Source organism: Xyrauchen texanus, chromosome 45 (assembly GCF_025860055.1).
Source record: "Xyrauchen texanus isolate HMW12.3.18 chromosome 45, RBS_HiC_50CHRs, whole genome shotgun sequence".
In the NCBI taxonomy this organism is placed as follows: domain Eukaryota; kingdom Metazoa; phylum Chordata; class Actinopteri; order Cypriniformes; family Catostomidae; genus Xyrauchen; species Xyrauchen texanus.
In genome coordinates this window covers 10,507,102-10,527,645 of record NC_068320.1, presented here as the reverse complement: position 1 = coordinate 10,527,645, position 20,544 = coordinate 10,507,102, and the positions used below count along the sequence as shown (strand labels likewise).

At 42.6% G+C, this 20,544-nt stretch overlaps 1 protein-coding gene across 7 annotated transcripts in view; it reads left to right on the top strand.

The window, feature by feature from the left end:
- Positions 1-13,363: 13,363 nt before the first annotated feature.
- The window catches only part of LOC127637310 (neuron navigator 3-like), a 203,640-nt gene continuing 196,459 nt past the window's right edge, over positions 13,364-20,544 (top strand). For all 7 annotated transcript variants that reach the window (XM_052118307.1, XM_052118306.1, XM_052118309.1 and 4 more), the window contains exon 1: positions 13,364-13,827. In XM_052118307.1, the coding sequence (XP_051974267.1) occupies positions 13,558-13,827 (270 nt within the window). In that variant the 5' untranslated portion in view covers positions 13,364-13,557. The remainder of the gene's footprint in view (positions 13,828-20,544) is intronic.

Genomic DNA, 20,544 nt, shown 5'->3' with positions numbered 1-20,544 from the left:
ACTTATGAGGTAAACTGAATGCATATCTAGGTACTATTCGCAAAATTGAGATCTTCTATCTAACTTCTATGCTTAAAAGTTGTTCACAGTTTACAATTTGACCTGATAAGTTTGTAGTTTGAACATTATTTGGGAGTAATTAATTAACGTTTTTCAATGAAATCCAGTGTAAATTTAGAGGTCCCACTTTATATTAGGTGTCTTTAACTACTATGGGCTTAAGCATTTGATACAATGTACTTTTTGTGTATATACATGTTGTTGTGTTGGACTTACATTTAAGGACCAGCATTTAGTTATGTCGGTTGTTACACTGTTAACCTTACTTTAAACCCTTAACCAACCCTTACCCTAAAACCTAACCCTAACCCCACCCCTACTCCTAAACCTACCTGTACCTCAACCTCAGTAGCAGCAAATATTAACTTGTGAGAACAACATGTAGTTACACAATAAATACCTTGTATTGTGTGTATTTTCATTTTAGTACTGTGGCAGGGCGGAGGGCGGTGCCGGGTCATGATGCTACTCTCCCGGCCTCTAATCAGGCTAATTAGCCCTCAAGAGGGATAAGGGCTGACCGAAGATGGCATTGCGACCGAGAGAGAGATTTCCGGATGGCTGTCCGATACCCTTGTGTGTTTGTCTTTGTCTAAGTGTTTTTTTCCTCTCTCACTCCTCTCACTCTCTCTCTCACTGCCGCTCCATATTGGCCTTTTCCCTCTCTTTTTTTAATTGTTTCGTTAATTTGGCACGATCGCCTTGACGGCATGCAGGTGCCACATTACATTTTTTGTTTCCCTCCCCTTATTCCCTCCCTCATCCAAGTAGATTGGGATTACCTGCTGGCAGACATGGCAGAAGGCCCGTCCCTCCTCAGGGAAGGGGGGGATGTACATCATGCCGGGGGCTGAGAGAACGAGGGAGGGATATGGCAGGGTGGAGGGTGGGGCAGCGTCGTGATGCTACACACCTTGCCCATAATCAGGCTAATTAGCCCTCAAGAGGGATTATGGCCGACCGAAGACTGCAGTGCGGCCGAGAGAGAGATTTACAGACAGCTGTCTGACACCTTTGTGTGTTTGTCTTTTTTTTCTAAGCCCCTTATCTCTTCCAAGTGTAGCAATGTTCCTTACTTACATTTTTTTAAAATTATTTTTATGTGTCTCATTGTACTTACCACAGAAATTTCCTGGTGAAATGAACTCTAAATGAATTGTATTTCCTTTCACTCAAATCACAATTAAAACACAGTGTTGGATGAAATATGGTTAAAAAACTTATTATTTAATGTAATCTAAATTGAATTACTTGTAAATTATTTTAATCAGATTAAAGTTACTGATTTAAAATTAATTTAATTACTTGTAATACCATTACTGGGCTACACATTTTTCTAAAATAATATTATTTATGTAGAATACATTTAAAATATGAATTATGTTCATATGCATGTGTTTTCAACTTTGTGGCAACTGAAGAGTCTGTAATAAGTAATTATAAAGGTGAAATGGGTAGGACTGAATGTATGACATGAAAAATGAACAAGGAGGAAATATAGACATTAGTTTGACATTTTTATAGCTGAAAGTTTAACAGAAGGTAAAAGTAAAATAATTTGTAATTACTTTGTAATAATTTTTTACCATGACATAATCAGTAAAGTAATCTTATTAATTTATTTAGAAAAGCATTTAGTAATGTTTTGTTGATTACTTTTTTAGTCATTTCAAAACTTCAAAACTTTGAATAATACTGCTATAGCTGCATATTATCAGTTCATTAACACTTTTCTTTATCTAATGACATCTATACACTCACCTAAAGGATTATTAGGAACACCTGTTCAGTTTCTCATTAATGCATTTATCTAATCAACCAATCACATGGCAGTTGCTTCAATGCATTTAGGGGTGTGGTCCTGGTCAAGACAATCTCCTGAACTCCAAACTGAATGTCAGAATGGGAAAGAAAGGTGATTTAAGCGATTTTGAGCGTGGCATGGTTGTTGGTGCCAGACGGGCCGGTCTGAGTATTTCACAATCTGCTCAGTTACTGGGATTTTCACGCACAACCATTTCTAGGGTTTACAAAGAATGGTGTGAAAAGGGAAAAACATCCAGTATGCGGCAGTCCTGTGGGCGAAAATGCCTTGTTGATGCTAGAGGTCAGAGGAAAATGGGCCGACTTATTCAAGCTGATAGAAGAGCAACTTTGACTGAAATAACCACTCGTTACAACCGAGGTATGCAGCAAAGCATTTGTGAAGCCACAACACGCACAACCTTGAGGCGGATGGGCTACAACAGCAGAAGACCCCACCGGGTACCACTCATCTCCACTACAAATAGGAAAAAGAGGCTACAATTTGCAAGAGCTCACCAAAATTGGACAGTTGAAGACTGGAAAAATGTTGCCTGGTCTGATGAGTCTCGATTTCTGTTGAGGCATTCAGATGGTAGAGTCAGAATTTGGCATAAACAGAATGAGAACATGGATCCATCATGCCTTGTTACCACTGTGCAGGCTGGTGGTGGTGGTGTAATGGTGTGGGGGATGTTTTCTTGGCACACTTTAGGCCCCTTAGTGCCAATTGGGCATCGTTTAAATGCCACAGCCTACCTGAGCATTGTTTCTGACCATGTCCATCCCTTTATGGCCACCATGTACCCATCCTCTGATGGCTACTTCCAGCAGGGTAATGCACCATGTCACAAAGCTTGAATCATTTCAAATTGGTTTCTTGAACATGACAATGAGTTCACTGTACTAATATGGCACCCTCAGTCACCAGATCTCAACCCAATAGAGCATCTTTGGGATGTGGTCGAACGGGAGCTTCGTGCCCTGGATGTGCATCCCACAAATCTCCATCAACTGCAAGATGCTATCCTATCAATATGGGCCAACATTTCTAAAGAATGCTTTCAGCACCTTGTTGAATCAATGCCACGTAGAATTAAGGCAGTTCTGAAGGCAAAAGGGGGTCAAACACAGTATTAGTATGGTGTTCCGAATAATCCTTTAGGTGAGTGTAGTGCATGAATTATAATATTTGCATTAAAACCCACACAGAAATATGTGGTTGCTTTAGTAGTTGTTTTTTCATCTCACATTTGCTTTTTATGACATTCTTGGTTAGGTTTAGGCTTAAGGTTTTGGGTATGGAGGTAGGCTTTGTTGATTTCAAGCTTAATAGAGCATTAATCTTAAAAACCACATCTGTTTTGGAGAAAATTCAACTTTGAACTCAGATTAGGCTTGGATATTTCCCAATGCACGCTTCATTCTATCGTATACACTGAAGCCCTTCTTTTATCAGTTCAGGATAGGGGTGAATATCTCCGAAAACACAGCAGCAAATTTCTTTCCAGGGCACTTTCAAAGAATACAGCAAGTTGAATTAATCACACACTATGATGCTTCACCAGGAGTTTTTTTTTTTTTAGATGCTGAGGAACTTGGTTCCTATTTCCTCTTTAAGGTTGCGGCTTGTGGGTCTTCCATAATTCTCCCCTAACCCGAAAATCTTGACGTTTCTCCCTCACCCCTCCCCTTTCCTCCAGCCGTGTTGGAATCCCATTTGTTCCCTGCCACAAGATACTCCACTGTGGCTTTTGAGCCCACATAGAATGGAGCAACTCTGCTGAACCCAGATTCAGAAATAGAGATTGGGGCTGTAAATTTAGCTCTTGTCAAAGCTCTTCCAGTGAGTATTGCCCCTGTCTGTTTTCAAAACAGCTTGTGTTTGCTGTTGGAATTATGGTACTTCAGAGGTACCGGCCACAGTTGTCAACCGTGACTCCCAAGACAAGCCCGAGAGAGTGAATGCTATCATTACCATCATCAACCTACAGCATCAGTGTCATTACCGCTGTCATTTCCATCATCGTCCTCATCATATTTTATGATCTTTGTGCCTGCTTAACCAGCGTGCTAAGAGTATCCGTTCTGATGTGGAACAGTGCGGTCGAGTATTTGAACGGAGTGCTGGCTGTGACTTGCTGAGTTCAGATGGAAGTGAACCAGAGGCTGCTCTGCAACTGTTGACTTTGGCTTCTCTGTTATTCGCAAACCGTTACCGCATTGCATTTGGAAAACAAAGGTAGAAGGAAGCCTGCCACTCCAGAGTTGCATTATGAACTCAGGGAGGGAGACATTAAAATTCAAAGTTGGCCTTCGCAGCTAAAGTTCACACATTGACAGTGCTCAGAGGAGTATTTTAAAATGTTATTTTTGCCAGTTTCATGTGATCCTTTGTACACCCGGATAGGGTTGCACCAACTGCACGTAAGGTCTCAATTAAAGCTGAAGTGTGTAACTTCTGCAATGTTAAAATACTTTTTCCTATCCCAGCTTAATATGCAGAGACAGCCCAAGTAAGTCATTTGTAGGTTCATTTATTTAAAAAAAATGGAAACTGGCATTATATATATATATATATATATATATATATATATATATATATATATATATATATATATATATATATACTGCCTGTCCAGCCCAACGCAACAACATTAACTCAACCAATGGTATAAGTTGTGTCAATGTTGCAGGACTATCTGTTTATATGATCAACAGAAGACTGGCTTCGAAAGTCTGTTTGAAAACGAATCGGTTACCTTACGTAACCTCGGCTCTCTCTAGAAGAGGGAACGAGTATTGCGTAAGCTAGCTTACGCTACAGGAAAGATTCATCTTTTCTGAGATATTGAAGCCAAAAAATCCTTAATTTTGTATCCATTGTCAATGCAGTGCAGCAACTGCATACCTTGAGCGGGCTAGCTAGCGAGCTCATAGGTTGCTTTGCGGCAACTGCTGCAGCCATTTAGACGAACTTGAGTGAACTTGCGTCCAATGACAGGCGCCCGCGCCGTCACTGTATCAAAGCCCACCAAAATAGGGATAGGGAAATTATTTGTGCTCTGAAAGGAGTAACCAATCTCCTTGGGGACATAGCCGTGTCTAGGCTTTAAAATGACCTTGGAGTCACTTGGTCCAAACTCAAGACACGCAGCGCTGACAGACAGCGCGTGAAGGTCTCCCACACGTTTAACTGATGACAGGGCAGTCAGAAAAACGGTTTTGAGTGAAAGGTATTTCAAATCCACGGATTGAAGCGGTTCGAAAGGGGGGGCTTTCATAGCTTCGAGAACTATGGAAAGATCCCAGATAGGAACCGATGGGGGGCGTGGGGGGTTCATCCTTCTAGCTCCCCTGAGGAAGCGGATGACCAGCTCGTTTTTTCCCAGTGACTGGCCGTGCATGGGTTTAGCGAACGCCGCGACGGCCGCCACGTACACTTTGAGCGTGGATGGGGATCTGCCCTTATCCGGCAGCTCTTGTAAAAACACGAGCAGCAACGACACCCCACATGTCCGTGGGTCCAGGTCTCTGTCGGTGCACCATTTTGAAAACACAGACCATTTGGACGCATAGAGTCTTCTCGTAGAAGGGGCTCTAGCGTGTATGATAGTGTTTATTACTCCTTCTGGCAAAGCGACGGGTAGTCGTTGATCACCCACGCGTGCAGCGCCCAGCGCTCTGGGTGGGGATGCCAGATCGTGCCGCGAGCTTGAGAGAGGAGATCTGCTCTCACTGGAATGGGCCACGGGGCTGTCAGTGACAGCTGCGTAAGCTCCGGGAACCATGTCTGATTCTCCCAGCGCGGGGCTATGAGGAGCACCGAGTGACGCATTTCCCTGATCCTCTGCATTACCTGTGGCAATAGCGAGACAGGAGGGAAGGCGTAAAGCGGGCGGTTGGGCCAGTCCTGGGCCAGCGCGTCCTCGCTTCGAGAAAAATACTGGGCAGTGAGAGTTCTCTTCTGACGCAAAGAGGTCTATCTCTGCTCTGCCGAATATGCTCCATAACTTCTGGACTGTTTGAGCGTGCAGGGACCATTCCCCTGGGGAAATATTGTCTCTGGACAGTCTGTCTGGGCCGTCGTTCAGGTGGCCTGGCACGTGCGTTGCCCTCAGCGAGCGCAGGTGGCACTGGGACCAACTCAGTATGCGTTTTGTCAGATGGAAGAGGTTCCTGGATCTGACACCGCCCTGACGGTTTAGATAGGATACCACAGATCTGTTGTCCGAACGGACCAGGACGTGGTGACCCTGAATGACCGGGAGGAAGCGCACGAGCACGTACTCGACCGCTATCATTTCCAGACAATTTATGTGAAGGAGCTTTTCCTGAACTGACCACAGGCCGAAAACCGGAGAGCACTTGCAGACCGCACCCCAACCCGTGTTGGACGCGTCTGTCGAGATGACTTTTCAGCGAGATACAGCTCCTGTCATCACTCCCCGCTGATACCATTCGGCCACTGCCCAGGGCTGCAGAGCTGAGATACAGGTCTGAGTCACTCTGATCGGCTGGCGGCCCGTGGCCCAAGCCCGGCGTGACGCGCGGGTGTTTAGCCAATGCTGAAGCGGGCGCATGCACAGTAAACCCAGCTGAAGTACTGCTGCGGCTGAGGCCATGTAACCTAGCATTCTCTGAAATTTTTTCAGAGGCGTGAGGCTGTTCATCTGAAAGGACGCGGCTAGTCGCTGAACACGGCACGCGCTGTGTAGATAAGCGAGCCGTCATCGCCATGGAGTCTAGTTCTATTCCAAGGAAGGAAATTGCCTGACTGGGCTGTAGTGAGCTCTTGGTCCAATTGACTGCAAGACCCAAACTGTTCAGATGACTGAGGAGAACTGTCCTGTGAGACAGAAGCTCTGTATGTGACTGTGCCAAAATCAGCCAATCGTCCAAATAGTTCAGAATTCGCAAGCCCTGACTCCGCAGGGGTGCGAGCGCCGCATCCATGCACTTCGTGAAAGTACGGGGTGCTAAAGACAGGCCGAACGGAAGGACGGTGTATTGATAAACCTGGCCGTCAGGCTGAATCTCAAGAATGGCCTGTGACGGGATTTATCTGAATCTGAAAGTAGGCATCTTTCAGATCGAGAGAAATAAACCAGTCCCCCTGGCGCACATGCGCGAGGAGTTTCCTGATTGTAAACATTTTGAACGGCCTTTTTGCGAGCACCTTGTTCAAAATCCTGAGATCTAATATTGGTCTGAGGACGCCGTCTTTCTTGGGGACAAGAAAATAACGGCTGTAAAACCCCGACTCGCTCAGAGAAGGTGGCACTCTCTCTATGGCCCTTTTGCACAGAAGGTTTGCTATTTCTGAATGAAGCATGCAGGCTGCTTCCGTGTTCACAGTAGTTTCGAGCCGCGCTCTGAAGCGTGGAGGGCGACGATCGAACTGTAGCAAATAGCCCTGTTTTATTGTGCTTAACACCCATTTGGATATCCCCTGGATAGCTTTCCACGCTTTGAAGCGTAACGCTAGAGGGTGAATGGCCAAGTCGCCCTGATTGCTGCACACAGCGAGCTGAACAGAATGTGTGAGCGCGCTTACTGTGCTTATCCATGACTGCTCGCAGACAGCAGGGACAGGCTGTTCTGTGAGTGACTTCCCGATTGAGGTGAATGGGGAAAGAGTCACATCTGTGAAGTGATGCGCGAGCATAGTCACGGGCATGGGACTTACATACAGAGAGGTGTTTGCTGGCCGTGTGACAGAGCGGGCAGAGAAGGGGCGCGCGCACGGATTCGTGGGCGCGTTTATTCATTTCTACACATAAGGCATGTTTGCTTTTCACAAAATTTATTTTGTTCGCCGTGAAAACGGCATTTGAGTGCAGGCAAGCGGGCAGTATCACTGGCTTGTTGGCTGCTGAATCCACCACTGCAGTAGCCTGAGAGAAGGGGACTGACAGGGGGCGAAGCTTTGACGGTGGTCCGGCCACGGCGGGACTGAGCCGTCGGTTCCTTAACAAAGCTAGGAGGACTTCGGTTGCTCAGGTTTCAGCGCAATCTTAGGCCGAGGCCCGCGGGGGGGCGGCGGTCTGCGGTGGCTGTCTGAGCGCGTTCTAGGGCGGCCGCCCTGTCGACGCTGAGAAGTCTGGCTTTGCAGAGCTGGGCGCTGTGAAGAGGCTCGTGCAGGAGGCTGGTCACGTGGGCGGCCTGCAGAGGAGCTAGCGCGATGAGGCAGGAAGAGATTCATGGCTTAGGTGGCTTTCTGGACTTCCGAGAAACGGTCAACAATGCCACTCACCGCGGAACCGAAGAGACCGGACGGAGAGAGCGGTGCATTGAGGAACGTGGAGTGCTCAGCTTCTCCCATATCGGCTAGCGTTAGCCATAGGTGTCTCTCGGTCACAGTCAGCGCGGCCATGCACTTCCCTAGTGCTTGAGCTGCAGCTTTGGTGGCGCGAAGGGCGAGATCCGTCGCACTCCTTAGGTCTGAAACAGCCTCTGGGTGCCTGCCTTTCTCATCCCATTCTCGGAGAAGGTCCGCTTGGAGGATCTGTAAAACGGCCATGGAATGCAGAGCAGATGCAGCTTGGCCGGCGGCGGCATAGGCGCGGCCAACACAGGCAGAAGTAGTTCTGCAGGCCTTAGACGGGAGCACTGGCTTAGACCGCCATCTCGCGGAGGGCGGGCAAAGGTGTGCTGCTACCGAATCCTCGACCGGGGGGATGGAAGAGTAGCCCCTCTCGGTGGCGCCATCCACCGAAGCAAGAGAGGAGACATGGGATCGGTTCTTGGCCGAGAGAGGCGTGTTCCACGATTTAGAGAGCTCAGCGTGGAGTTCCGGCAGGAAGGGAGCGGCCCGGGCCGCGGGCGCCGAGCGGCGACGGCTCTGAAGAAAGCAGCCATCGAGTCTGTTGGGAGCCTGCTCCGAGGGCGGTGACCACTCAAGCCCGAGGCGGTCGACGGCCTGTGTGAGGAGGCGCGTTAGTTCTTCCTCGACTCCGGCGCGGGTCCTGCTGGATTCCTGGGCCGAGGAGGAGGCTTGGGAGCCTGACCACTCCTTGCTGTCCGAAGCCATGATGGAACAGCAGCCCTTATCCTCCGCCTTGTCATCCGAGATGGCAACTGCGCGTCCCGGGGGGGCGGGGAGGGTGAAAGCGAGGCTCGAGGGAGAGGCTCCGGCGAGGTAGTCGCTTCTAACACCGGTTCCGGCAGCCTTTGGGAGCGGCGCTTCTTTCTGCGTGGCGAAGCGAAAGCGGCTGGCGGCTTCGGTTTTGAGTGCTTCGAGTCGAGCCCGCAGGGTCGACATCGGAAGCTCCTCGCAGAGGTCGCATCCGCCGTCAGTGAGGGCGAGCTCTGCATGTTCCAGTCCCAGGCAGAGAGCGCATATGAGGTGGCGGTCTCCGGCGCTGAGAGGGGCGCGGCATGAGGCGCAGGTGGTGCGAGGCATCTTTAAAAATACGCTCTTTGCTCTTTTTGTGAAGTTCGCTGAGGACCTAGCTTGCTCTAAAAAGGATACGTCGCTGGATGGCGTAGCTCGCAGGACGGCTGAAGGTGGCGAAGACGGCCGTCTTCTTCGAGCGCTGTCCAAGCTTGCTAGATGCCCCTCGAACGGCGACGCGGCTTCTGCAGTTCAGAGATGCGAAGAGCTTCGCTGAATAGATGAAAATCAGGGTTCCAGCCATACTAAACCCCGGGTAAATGGAATCCTAGGTTATCCTATTTCATGTTTCACACTGTTCATACTTTACTCTGGGTTAACAAGTAATCCTGGTTATTCATGTTCCGATGTTTCAAACTGTTCATTCGTAAACCCTATGTTAATGTTTTAGTAGGCTTACATTTCAAGTTCAATGGTTCAATGCTCAAATATATAGTAGTAAACGAGTAACTCAATGGCCATTTACGCTATACCTTCTGTAAATTATAATTTACACATTGCCTTTGTAAGACACTACAAATTCTCTCCTAATGCAGTAAAGTGCAAATGCAGCTGAAGAGTAAGTCACACCATTTTTGATTTTCTCAATATACATAATTGTATAGAATTTTCTCAGACTGAAGGTATGGCTGTCAGCAGTTGCTTTGCAGTATGTTTGGTCTGTACTCTATTGTGAAGTATGAAGTAAATGAGGAAATAGCAATGGGGAAAATTGATCTAACATTGTTCTTCATACCATTAAATACATTTTATAAATATTTCCAAAATACAAGAATAAAGGTGTAGTTGTGTGAGTTTTGAGGTATTTAATGAACTGTAGGTGCTCAGGGTATGCTTATGAACCTGACGATACTGTGTTAAACTGATCCGTTGTGGTGGAAATCCTTGCTGTTCCTCTTCACATCCCTGCTCCTAAACTGAACCAGATGTGATCTTTCCATATAAAACTTTCACTCGCTTTTAAGTCTTACACCGGGCTAACGGCTGTTAAAACCCATGCTACATGTCATATTTTGCCCACTTAATAAACTCTTTAATACATCAAGGGCTGCTCAGTTTCACACTACACTCGAAATCCATGTATACGGGTACTATGCCAGGCACAAAAAGACAGACTGTTTAGTGATCACAGAGCAATGATTCATTGTCTTCTGTTCAGTGGAAATGAATCGTATATCCTGGGCTAAACACAAGAAAATGACCTGATTATTTGTTTGACAGGAATTAGCAGGGAGATCGGTGCCAGCACTGTCATAATTGCTGTCAGAGTCTCTTTCTCTCTGCCAGTCACACTAGCACAATCGAATGTAACAGAACGTCTGACACAAATTTTGGTGTTAGTCCACTGTCTACAAGTCTTCCTGTCTGTCTGACTCTTTACCAACTTTTTTTGTGCAACTGAGGTGGAGATAATAGATGAGTTGAGGGAGAGAGAGAGTGAAAGTAAGGTTGACAGAGCAAAAAAGATAGCGAGACAGAGAGCGCAAAGGAGTTTGGCAGCCGTGAAGTATAGCCAGGGCACTAGACAAACAACTTTAGTGTGGATTGTTTCCGGGTTTAAAGCTAAAAAGAGCTATTCTAACACCTGTTTGTGTTGGTTCACCTGTATATACAGATTTGCTTTCACTCTAAACAACCCCAAGCATTTTCATTGTCATTCCTGTGTTATCTTTGCACTCAAACTATCATCACAGTGCTCGATTATTCCAGCTGCAGCCAGTGTGAGGTGTCTCTGTCCACCGACAGAGCTGTGTTACACATAGGCTGTTTTGACAGTTGCAGCCGGATTGTGACATTCTGCTGTGGAATGTCCTTCAAATAACAGAGGAACCAGTTTGTGGTATTTAATGATGTGACGCTCCTTGTTTTTTGTTGAAATCTATTAAGTTATTAAAAAATACATACAATGCTATTCACACAAGCAATTACTTAAACACACCACTACAGCGATTAACATGCTTTCAGTTTCTTAGTTTAAAGCCATTCAGATATCATTTAATGTATAGAGATGTAATGCATGCAATGTCTGTAACTGTAATTCTATGATTTTTTTATTTATTATATATTTACAGTATGTACACTGGTGGCCAAAAGTTTGGAATAATGTACAGATTGTGCTCTTATGGAAAGAAATTGGTACTTTTATTCACCAAAGTGGCATTCAACTGATCACAGTGTATAGTCAGGACATTAATAACATGAAAAATTACTATTACAATTTGAAAGAAATGTTCAGAGCGTCTAAAAACTACTTTTAAAATAGTTCTCATCCAAAAATTCTCCACGTGCAGCAATGACAGCTTTGCAGATCCTTGGCATTCTAGCTGTCAGTTTGTCCAGATACTCAGGTGACTTTTCACCCCACACTTCCTGTAGCACTTGTCATAGATGTGGCAGTCTTGTTGGGCACTTCTCACACACATTACAGTCTAGCTGATCCCACAAAAGCTCAGTGGGTTTAAGATCTATAACACTCTTTTCCAATTATCAGTAGTCCAATGTCTGTGTTTCTTTGCCCACTCTAACCTCTTCTTTATGTTTTTCTGTTTCAAAAGTGACTTTTTCATTGCAATTCTTCCTATAAGGTCTGCACTCCTGAGTCTTCTTTTTACTGTTGTATGTGAAACTGGTGTTGAGCAGGTATAATTCAATGACGCTGTCAGCTGAGGACAAGTGAGGCAATAGACATGCCAGTCTATTGCATTCTGTGGCAACTCAAAAACAAATACAAAGTCAATGTTAAGCCTCATTTAAGAAGCCAAATAGCTTTCAACTGTGTTTGATATAATGGCAAGTGATTTTCTAGTACCAAATTAGCAATGTAGCATGATTACTCAAGGATAAGGTATTGTAGTGATGGCTGCTCTAAATGGGGCCTGTCTAGATTTATTTATTTATTTATGGTGCTTGTTTCTGTATTGTATAACCAACTGAGTTATGGGTGGTTATAGAAGGGGTGTGGGTTGGATTTGATAGAAGTTTATTTTCTTTTTTTTGTGCTGTTATTGAAATAAATAAAATTGTTGATGGGGGAAAAGAAACACTAATTTAGATATTTTTCCTGGGGCTTAAAGTAAAAAATGTCTGGAGGCAGTAATAAATATAATAATAATAATAATAATGTATTATTGTTATTATTATTAGTAGTAGAAGTAGTAATAGTACTAGTTATAGTTGTAGTAGTATTAGTAATAGTAGCATTGCTATTGTTATTGTTATTATTATTATTATTATTAATATTATTATTATTATTATATTTACATTAGTAATTATAATGATATATATTTGTAAATGTAATAATAGTAAAAGTCTCATTAAAAGCTGACATTCTTGAAAAAAGAAATGTTGACATAAGTAGTTTGGAAAAATCTTTTATTATTATTTCTTAAAAAATAAGCAGTACACCTTTTTTGGTTTTAAAATATAATTAAGAAAAACTTGAGTCCATCAAATCAAAATCAGGTGGTTTAACCAACATGCAAACTTAGAGGACCACTTTAGACCTTCATGGCTATATGAGTTGAAGTTTTTTTCTGTTTTTTGAAAGTTTTATGGAAAGGCATATCTCATTCAGGTCAAATGGAGTAATCATAAGAACAATTCCTGATATTTGTAAAATGTTTCAGAGTACACTCACATGTATTCAAGGTGCAAGAAAAATATTTTAATATATTTTACCTGATGGTTACACCACTTGACTTTTTTAAAGTCATTAAATCTTTTTTTTTTTGAAGAAGAAGAAAATGGTTTCATAAAATCATAAAAACAAACTTCATTTTGAACAAACTTGACTCATATTTTAAACTAGATTTTTAAAAGATGTTTTATTGATATAATCTTGGACAACCTTATTTTTCACTGACCTGTAGACACAGACTCAGCCAGGTCTCTGTAATCAGGCAGTGAACAGAGCAGAGTGGTGGTTATAGTCCAGTAAAAGTTCACGCCCTTGAGAGCTGTTTGGTTTTGCAGTGGTGCTGTCAATGAGGAAATAGGCGGAGTGGAAGTGAGAGAGGAGGAGTGGAGAACGTGTAGCAGTGGAGCATTCTCAGTCACAGTGAGAAGCACATGCTGTCAGCAACAGAATGAGCGTGGCCCCGCTAGCAGCAGTCTATGAGAGAGACGATTCGCCCCCTCCCACTTCAGCCCATGCCAGACATCAAGAGCAGACACAGCACACTTGTCTCTCTCTCTCTCTCTCTCTCCTGTGTGAGAGAGCCACAAGAGACAACTCCTCCACTTTTTTTTCCCTCTAATCCCCTCCTTATTCCTCTCTGCGTTTTGCACTCTGAGGGACTATGCCGGTTGTTGGCGTTGCATCGAAACTACGGCAACCAGCTGTGGGGTCCAAACCCATTCACACTGCACTGCCCATCCCCAACCTAGGGAGGAGCACCATGGCACATGGACTGGCACCCAGGAGCTCGGAGCTCAGAAGCTCACAGACTTCCATGTTCTCCTGTCAGCTGTCACTCAAGACGGAGATCCAGGATAGGAGGATGACCCCGGCTCCAACTCTGACTTTAGCACGCAGCAGCAGAGAGGCAGAGGAGAGAAAGATCTGCAAGGTCAGTTTAATTGATGATGTGCTACATGTGAATGTGGTGTTCATCCACGTATGTGGTGTTTGGGTTGGCTTGTGGACCAGGTGCTGATTCGCTCAACAGGTGGCTTTCAAGCTGCTCCAAGAGAAAGTTGGTTGCTGTTTTGTTTGTTTGATTTGGGATTATTATTCCCTGCATGTTTTGGATTTGATCAGCCAGATGCCTGGACTGCATAATTGTAACAGGTGCTGCCTTAGAGCTGTCATATAAACTGGACATTTGTATTTCTAAACGGTGGTAGTTATGCCTTCATGTATGTATGTGAATTGTAATGCTTAATGCTGAAAAAAGATCTGGAATTAATTGTTAGATAGTGTTACTTAAATCAGTACTTAAAGGAATAGTTCACCCAGTGATTAATTTAATGTAATTGGTTCTGCACCCTCGCCCATGTTGTTCCAAACCTGTCTTACTTTCTTTTTTCAAAATTACAAAATTAGATGTTAGGCAGAATGATTGTCACACTTTCATTGCTTTAGGCTAACATTCTGCCTAATATCTCATTTTGTGTTCAGTGTTCCATAAAAGAAAGTAATATGGGTTTGAAACAACATGAGGGTGGGAAAATGATGACATCATTTACATTTTTAGGTGATCTGTTTAACAATCAGAAACCCAGGGTAGCAGAATCGCAATGTTTGTTTACAGCAATTAAACAATACCTAATATATATATATATATATATATATATATATATATATATATATATATATATATATATATATAAGCTGCTGCTATATACATAACATGAACTGCATCATATCAGCAGTTTTGGTTGATGAAAAAAATGCACATTGAATTTGACATTGTGACAACTTGCTAAATTTACACATTAGTCATGTCACAACATCAGCTGAAAAATTTCCCATAGTCTGCTATTGTTTTCTGAAGTCACACAGAATTAACTGTAAAACAAAATATACTGTATTTTTTGGGGTATAATCATTGCCTTCTTAAAAACACGATCAAAAGAAAAAAGAAAATACATCATCAATCGCTATGCTTATATCTTTGGAAAACTCCCACTTTGCTAGATTTTGTTTACTACGTTAGAACGGCTAGTTTTATCATTAAAAACCATTCTACTCAAGCAGCCAGTTTTGCAAGTGAGCTGTTGTAGTAGTTTTGTAAAGGCTGTTAATATCTTTATCTGTGAAATGAAGCATGGGGGCAGTTTTAAAGTGGTGTAAGGCACCTGAGAATTCCTTGAGGTGAGTCAATCGCCTTACAGAGTATAGCGGAGCAGTGTACAAACTCCCTGTTCCCCATATGTGGTGCTCTGTTACAGATAGATGGCTGGTGTTTTCCCCTTTGACTGCTCTCCTTCTATTTTCTCAGGGTTTACTATATTAAAAACGGACACTCCAAATATCTAGCGAATGACAGACATGTGCAGATTGCCCATAAGCACTTTCCCATACAAAACAAATGTGTGCCAAGATTTGTGAAATACATTTTCAAACACTTGGCTGAAAACCGGAGCATACACACACAAGGAGGGCGGGGTGTGTTTAAACTAAGGAAGTTAGTTATTTCAAAAATCCCGCCAAGAAGATTCATTCGAGGTTGCTTGCAAGACCCGCCTGTCAAAATTTAAACTCAAGGGAAAAGAAAGACTTTCCTGTTTAGTTAGCTGTTAAGGGCCATTGTCTTTTTTTCAGATAGCCTCAGATAAACTTTGTCTAATTTTATCTCCCAGATCCTAGCAGGCTGGATTTTCTTGTAACCTATGTGCTAACTTGAAAGCAAGGTCATGGTTGACTGTGCAGGGATGCTGGTGTGGCAGTTGTGAGCATGTTCAGGATGGCTGCAGGGCAGCGGGGCCGAAAAAGACAGGAAGTGTGTTCTATTATTAACTCAGTGCTCTGTGACCTAAGACACTGTTCACTCAAGTGTCATGCCCTTTAGTAAAAAAAAAAACCTAACGGGTCTCATGAGAAGTCGTAATAACACAAGGTGGTGAAATCAAAATCATACGAGTTGACTTGTGCAAATATTTACAGCGTTAACTTTTTCACATGTGGTTTTCTCCTGTACTGATGGACCCCCCAGCGTGAGTTCTTTAATGCACGCTGTAATAATAATACAAAATATAATCTTAATTTACACTTCATAGCAGATGCACTGAAAGACAGATTATATCACAGTATGTGCACTGAAATTCAGATTATATATTATAAAAAATATAATGTGGTTTTTAGATGTTTATAATGCTTGATTATGATAGATAAAATGCGATCGCAGTGCACTAGTCGGGTAGGTGCACAACCATTTTGTTTACATGCAATGCAACATGGGACCAAGACTTTGTCTTAGAAGCATAGAAGGTTCTAAAAAGCCTAGCCCTTCCACTTTCCAAGCATCGGAAGTAGTTAGAATGCATGACAGCTGGAATGAAAGTAGGCTCGAGTGGATTAACTAGTTTGAATATTCTTTGTTTGACATCAGAAAATACTGTTAAACCAAACAGTGTTCTCCGACAGTAACAGCTATAAACTTTTATTTAGTGACCGTTTGAATGTTTGTAAGATATTGTGATTTTGAAAAGAATATTTGAGCAGCTGGTTCATTATGACAACTGCTTCAGTCCCTCTTTGCTGGTAAACAGCAGCATGAATGCAGATCACACAGGTTTGATCGTACACATCTGAGCCCAGACTAGTGTAATCACACTGGTTTGATCAAACATGCGAAAGGGTTAATTCACACAGAAAAAAATATACAAACCAGTGAATAATATGATTATTAAGTGTAACCCCTATCTCAAACCTCAAACCTAACCATAAAGTTTAACCCCTTAACCAAACCCTTAACCTAACCATCATTTGAATAGGACAATTTTGAATTTTGTGTACCATGGAAGAAAGAAATGAGTAAATACAAATATAAAAAGCTAATTTTTAATAGCTGTTTTTCTCCATTAATTTGAAAATCAGTTTGTTGATTGGTTTTTCTAATATACTGTAGGTTGGTAATAAAAGTTGCACCTTTGCGTACAAGCCAAGTTGTAAACACCTTGCGATTTCACCATCCCGTCCAATTATTATGAGTTATGATGAGATTGTTGACACCAGATTAGTGTCTTCACTTTAGTCTGTTGTTAAAAATGCAGCTGGGATGTTAACCATTGAAGTACAACTCAAAAATATAATATAACTGACTTTTTCAGGGTTATAGTTTATTCAAAACTTTTATATCTGTTTTTTACTCACCCTACCACATTGATCCAAAACTATATGACTCTTCTGTGGAACACAAAAGTTTTTTTTTTTTCATTTTTATTATTATTATTTTTATCAACTGATCGAATGTGTCACCATTTACATTCATTGAATCTTGTTTTAAATACAATGAAAGTGACTGAGACTGAACATTTTGACTAAAACCTCCCTTTGTGTTATTCTGAATAAAGGAAGTAATACAGGTTTTGAACAAATTACGGAGAGTAAACGATACCATTTTTGGGTCAACTATCCCTTCAATGTCTTTCTGTATTTGCCTGACTGGTCACATGGGAACAATTAGCCCTAATGTGGGCTTGTTCACTGTGGTCTTTCAGTTCACTTTTAAAGGGTTGAAGTGCCTAAGGCATAACTTGCTTTGACTGGCTAGTAAAATTGTCAAAGATCGTAATGCACTGCCGTGACGGAATAAATTATGCAGTGGTGGATTTGTTTATAGCTCAAGCTCAATACAATCCTGTTTGGACATGTTTTTTGTCGTTCCCACAGAGGGCAGCACATTCACCTTGTTTGGTGTTGATGCAAGCTCTCTGCGGCTACAGTTTGGTTTGAATCGTGCAAGCACATGACAAACTCTGTGTCTGAGGACATCAGTCAGTCGCACAGCTGGCGATGTTGTGATCCGTTGGTGCTATTTATCAAGTTTCCAAACAAACAAGAGCTCCATGGAGCGAGATTTAAAGTAAATCATTGAAAAAACTTAGAGGCTAATGTGAGGATCTGTAGAAGCTTTTTTGGATGCCTGTAAGAGCAGTCTTTCATGGGTGCCTGGATAGTTTATAATAAGGGCCCAGTCTCATGACAGTGTTGAGACTGTAAAAACTGACGGCTCTGCCAAAATAATTTCAGCCACTTGTTTCAGTGCAGAGCTCTTGGAGCAGTTTCCCGTGGTAAACGGAGGAAATATGTGGTTGGTCTGGTTGGTGAACTTGATTATAGCTTACGCTGTGCACTTATATACCTGAGAATAAGGGCACTGAGTGTGTGTGTGTGTGTGTGTGTGTGTGTGTGTGTGTGTGTGTGTGTGTGTGTGTGTGTGTGTGTGTGTGTGTGTGTGTGTGTGTGAGAAAGTGTGACCAAAGAAGGCTTGGAAGGAGAATAAAGTAAGAGAAAGGGAAGAAAAGAGCAAGACGGGGTGTTACAATGAATAATCCTCTGCCTCTTGAAATGGAAATGATTCATAGTAGAATATATGCACTTTCACAAAATCTTGCACAACCGAAATACAGTAGATGAAAAGTCAGAACAGTTCTTTCAGCCTTATTCAGCCCTATTGCCTGGGATTGAGGACACTTGACTTAAAAATGGAATGACTCCACATGGTGATGTTCTTTGTTATACAAGCCTAAAATTAGGACAAAAAGGCTTGCAGTTTGAATAATGTTCTTGTTCTGAGAAAACCCATTTTGATATGCTCAGGTCATGAAGTAAAAACAGTTGTTCCAAAAATAATGGTCCCAAAACATTTTGTTGAGTTAAATCCATCTGGTATATTGCATTGTTCATATTTATAGCTGTATTTAATTTTTCCTGAACAGTCTCCTTTGACTTTTGGATTTTGAATGCAGGTGACAGGCAGTCTTTTATACTGTTTATGGAAACTTATGTTTCTCTGAGATGATTTTCTGGCATCTAGTTCATAGATACGACTGCAATATCCCACTCTCATGGGCACACAGGTCTTCTGCCCTGTGCTTATCTTTCATCCGCCTTGCCAATTTTAACATTTCTTTAATGTGTTTCCTTGTTCTCTATGAATTGTCTTTTGTGTTTGGAGTTATGTGAAATCCCCCAGATGACCCAAACTCTCAAAACTGGATTGTAAACAACAGGAATTTGGTTGCTGTATTTATACAGTCTAACTGTCCAATGAAATGACTCAGCTCCCCCTTCAACAAACTGTTCAGTTGTCTTAATGTCTTGTTTCTATCTTACATATTTTTATGTCATCTAAAGGCATCCCTTTAACACACATGTTCACATTCCAGTGTTTTCTACATAATTTTGTTGTCCTGCTAAATAAATAAATAAAAAGTGTTTTTTAAAGGGGGTTTGAGAACTTGTCCGACCTGCTGATGACCAGCTTGACCAGGCTGGTAGACCAACTAAACAGCTTAAACCAACTCAGACTAGTAAACCATTTTAGGCATCTTAGGCTGGCCCAATCCTAGGCCCACTCAAGATTTGTCTGTGTAAGATTAAGGTTTTCACTACTGGCTCATTTTAATCGTTTGTTTGGAACCCGGAGCGTTTTCTCCCTTGGTTCAGTTCGTTTAGGCATATATGAACACGGCAATCACACTTAGATCCGCACCAAAGAAATCGGTCTGTCACCAAATCTGGAGCGGTTTGCTTGTGGGGAGCATCCAAACTGACCCAATGGACCAACAAACCAAACACTATCCCTATAAAACCATGAACATAACTGAGGGATCTTTGGAGAAGACATCTGTAGATCAGCATTTCTCTGTAATTCATCATCTAAATGTGGATATATCCTTTAGGCAGCTATGTTAGATTTAATTGCACGTTTAAAATAGGAGCTGTTTTATCATTCCTGAGGTAATTTTAAATTGATCGTTTCTCTCTTTTGGATAGTGGCAGAATATGGGCAGGATGGCAACTTTTTGGCAAATGAAAAAAAAAATTGTGGCTTTAGTCTGCTGTTTGTGAGTGTGTTGGTGTGTGTTCTTGCGAGAGAGAGAAATCTGTGAGAACAGGCAAGTTTCTATGGAGAAATAATGGAAAAGCAACCAATGACGGAAAAAAATAACCATGTTGGAAACTTTACAACTCATCCATCCGAGTGATGGATAATTTGTAATTGGAGCCCAACCTCTAACTGGCAACACTCGAAAATTCTCTACAATTTAAAATGTTAAAAACATTTTTACAAGCATATCATTTTAACTAGTATATCAATGTATGAGCTTAATCCTGGAACAGTGAACAAACATAGTGACCAATAAGGGGTAAGCTTGTTCACATGTGACTTTAATTAACATTAAACATTGAAATATTGCCTTGTGAAAGTGAACCTGAAGAAGAAAATACAACATTGTAACATTTTAGTCCCTGAAATGGTCTACAGGTCTGAAAACATCATAAGAAGTCAAGGAATGAAAACAGGCTGCTGGTGGCTTACAGCCAGTTATAGAGGTATGGCAGTGGAAAGTTGAGAGTGCAAAGGGACAGCGCCAGTGTTTCCCAGCGGCAGAGGTGCTGTTGGTGGTGCAACACTGAGGTATGAGGTGTAGAGTGTCTGTGCACATCCCAGCCATGGGTGGTCTAATATGCTGCACTCCTTATCTGGAAGAGTGCAGATCACTGAAAACAAGTGATGACGATCCCTCTTAGACAAGCAGATATAGAGACTTAGATCCTGAAGCATTAGACAGCACATCTCACAGTGAAACAAACTACCCAATGGTTCTCACAG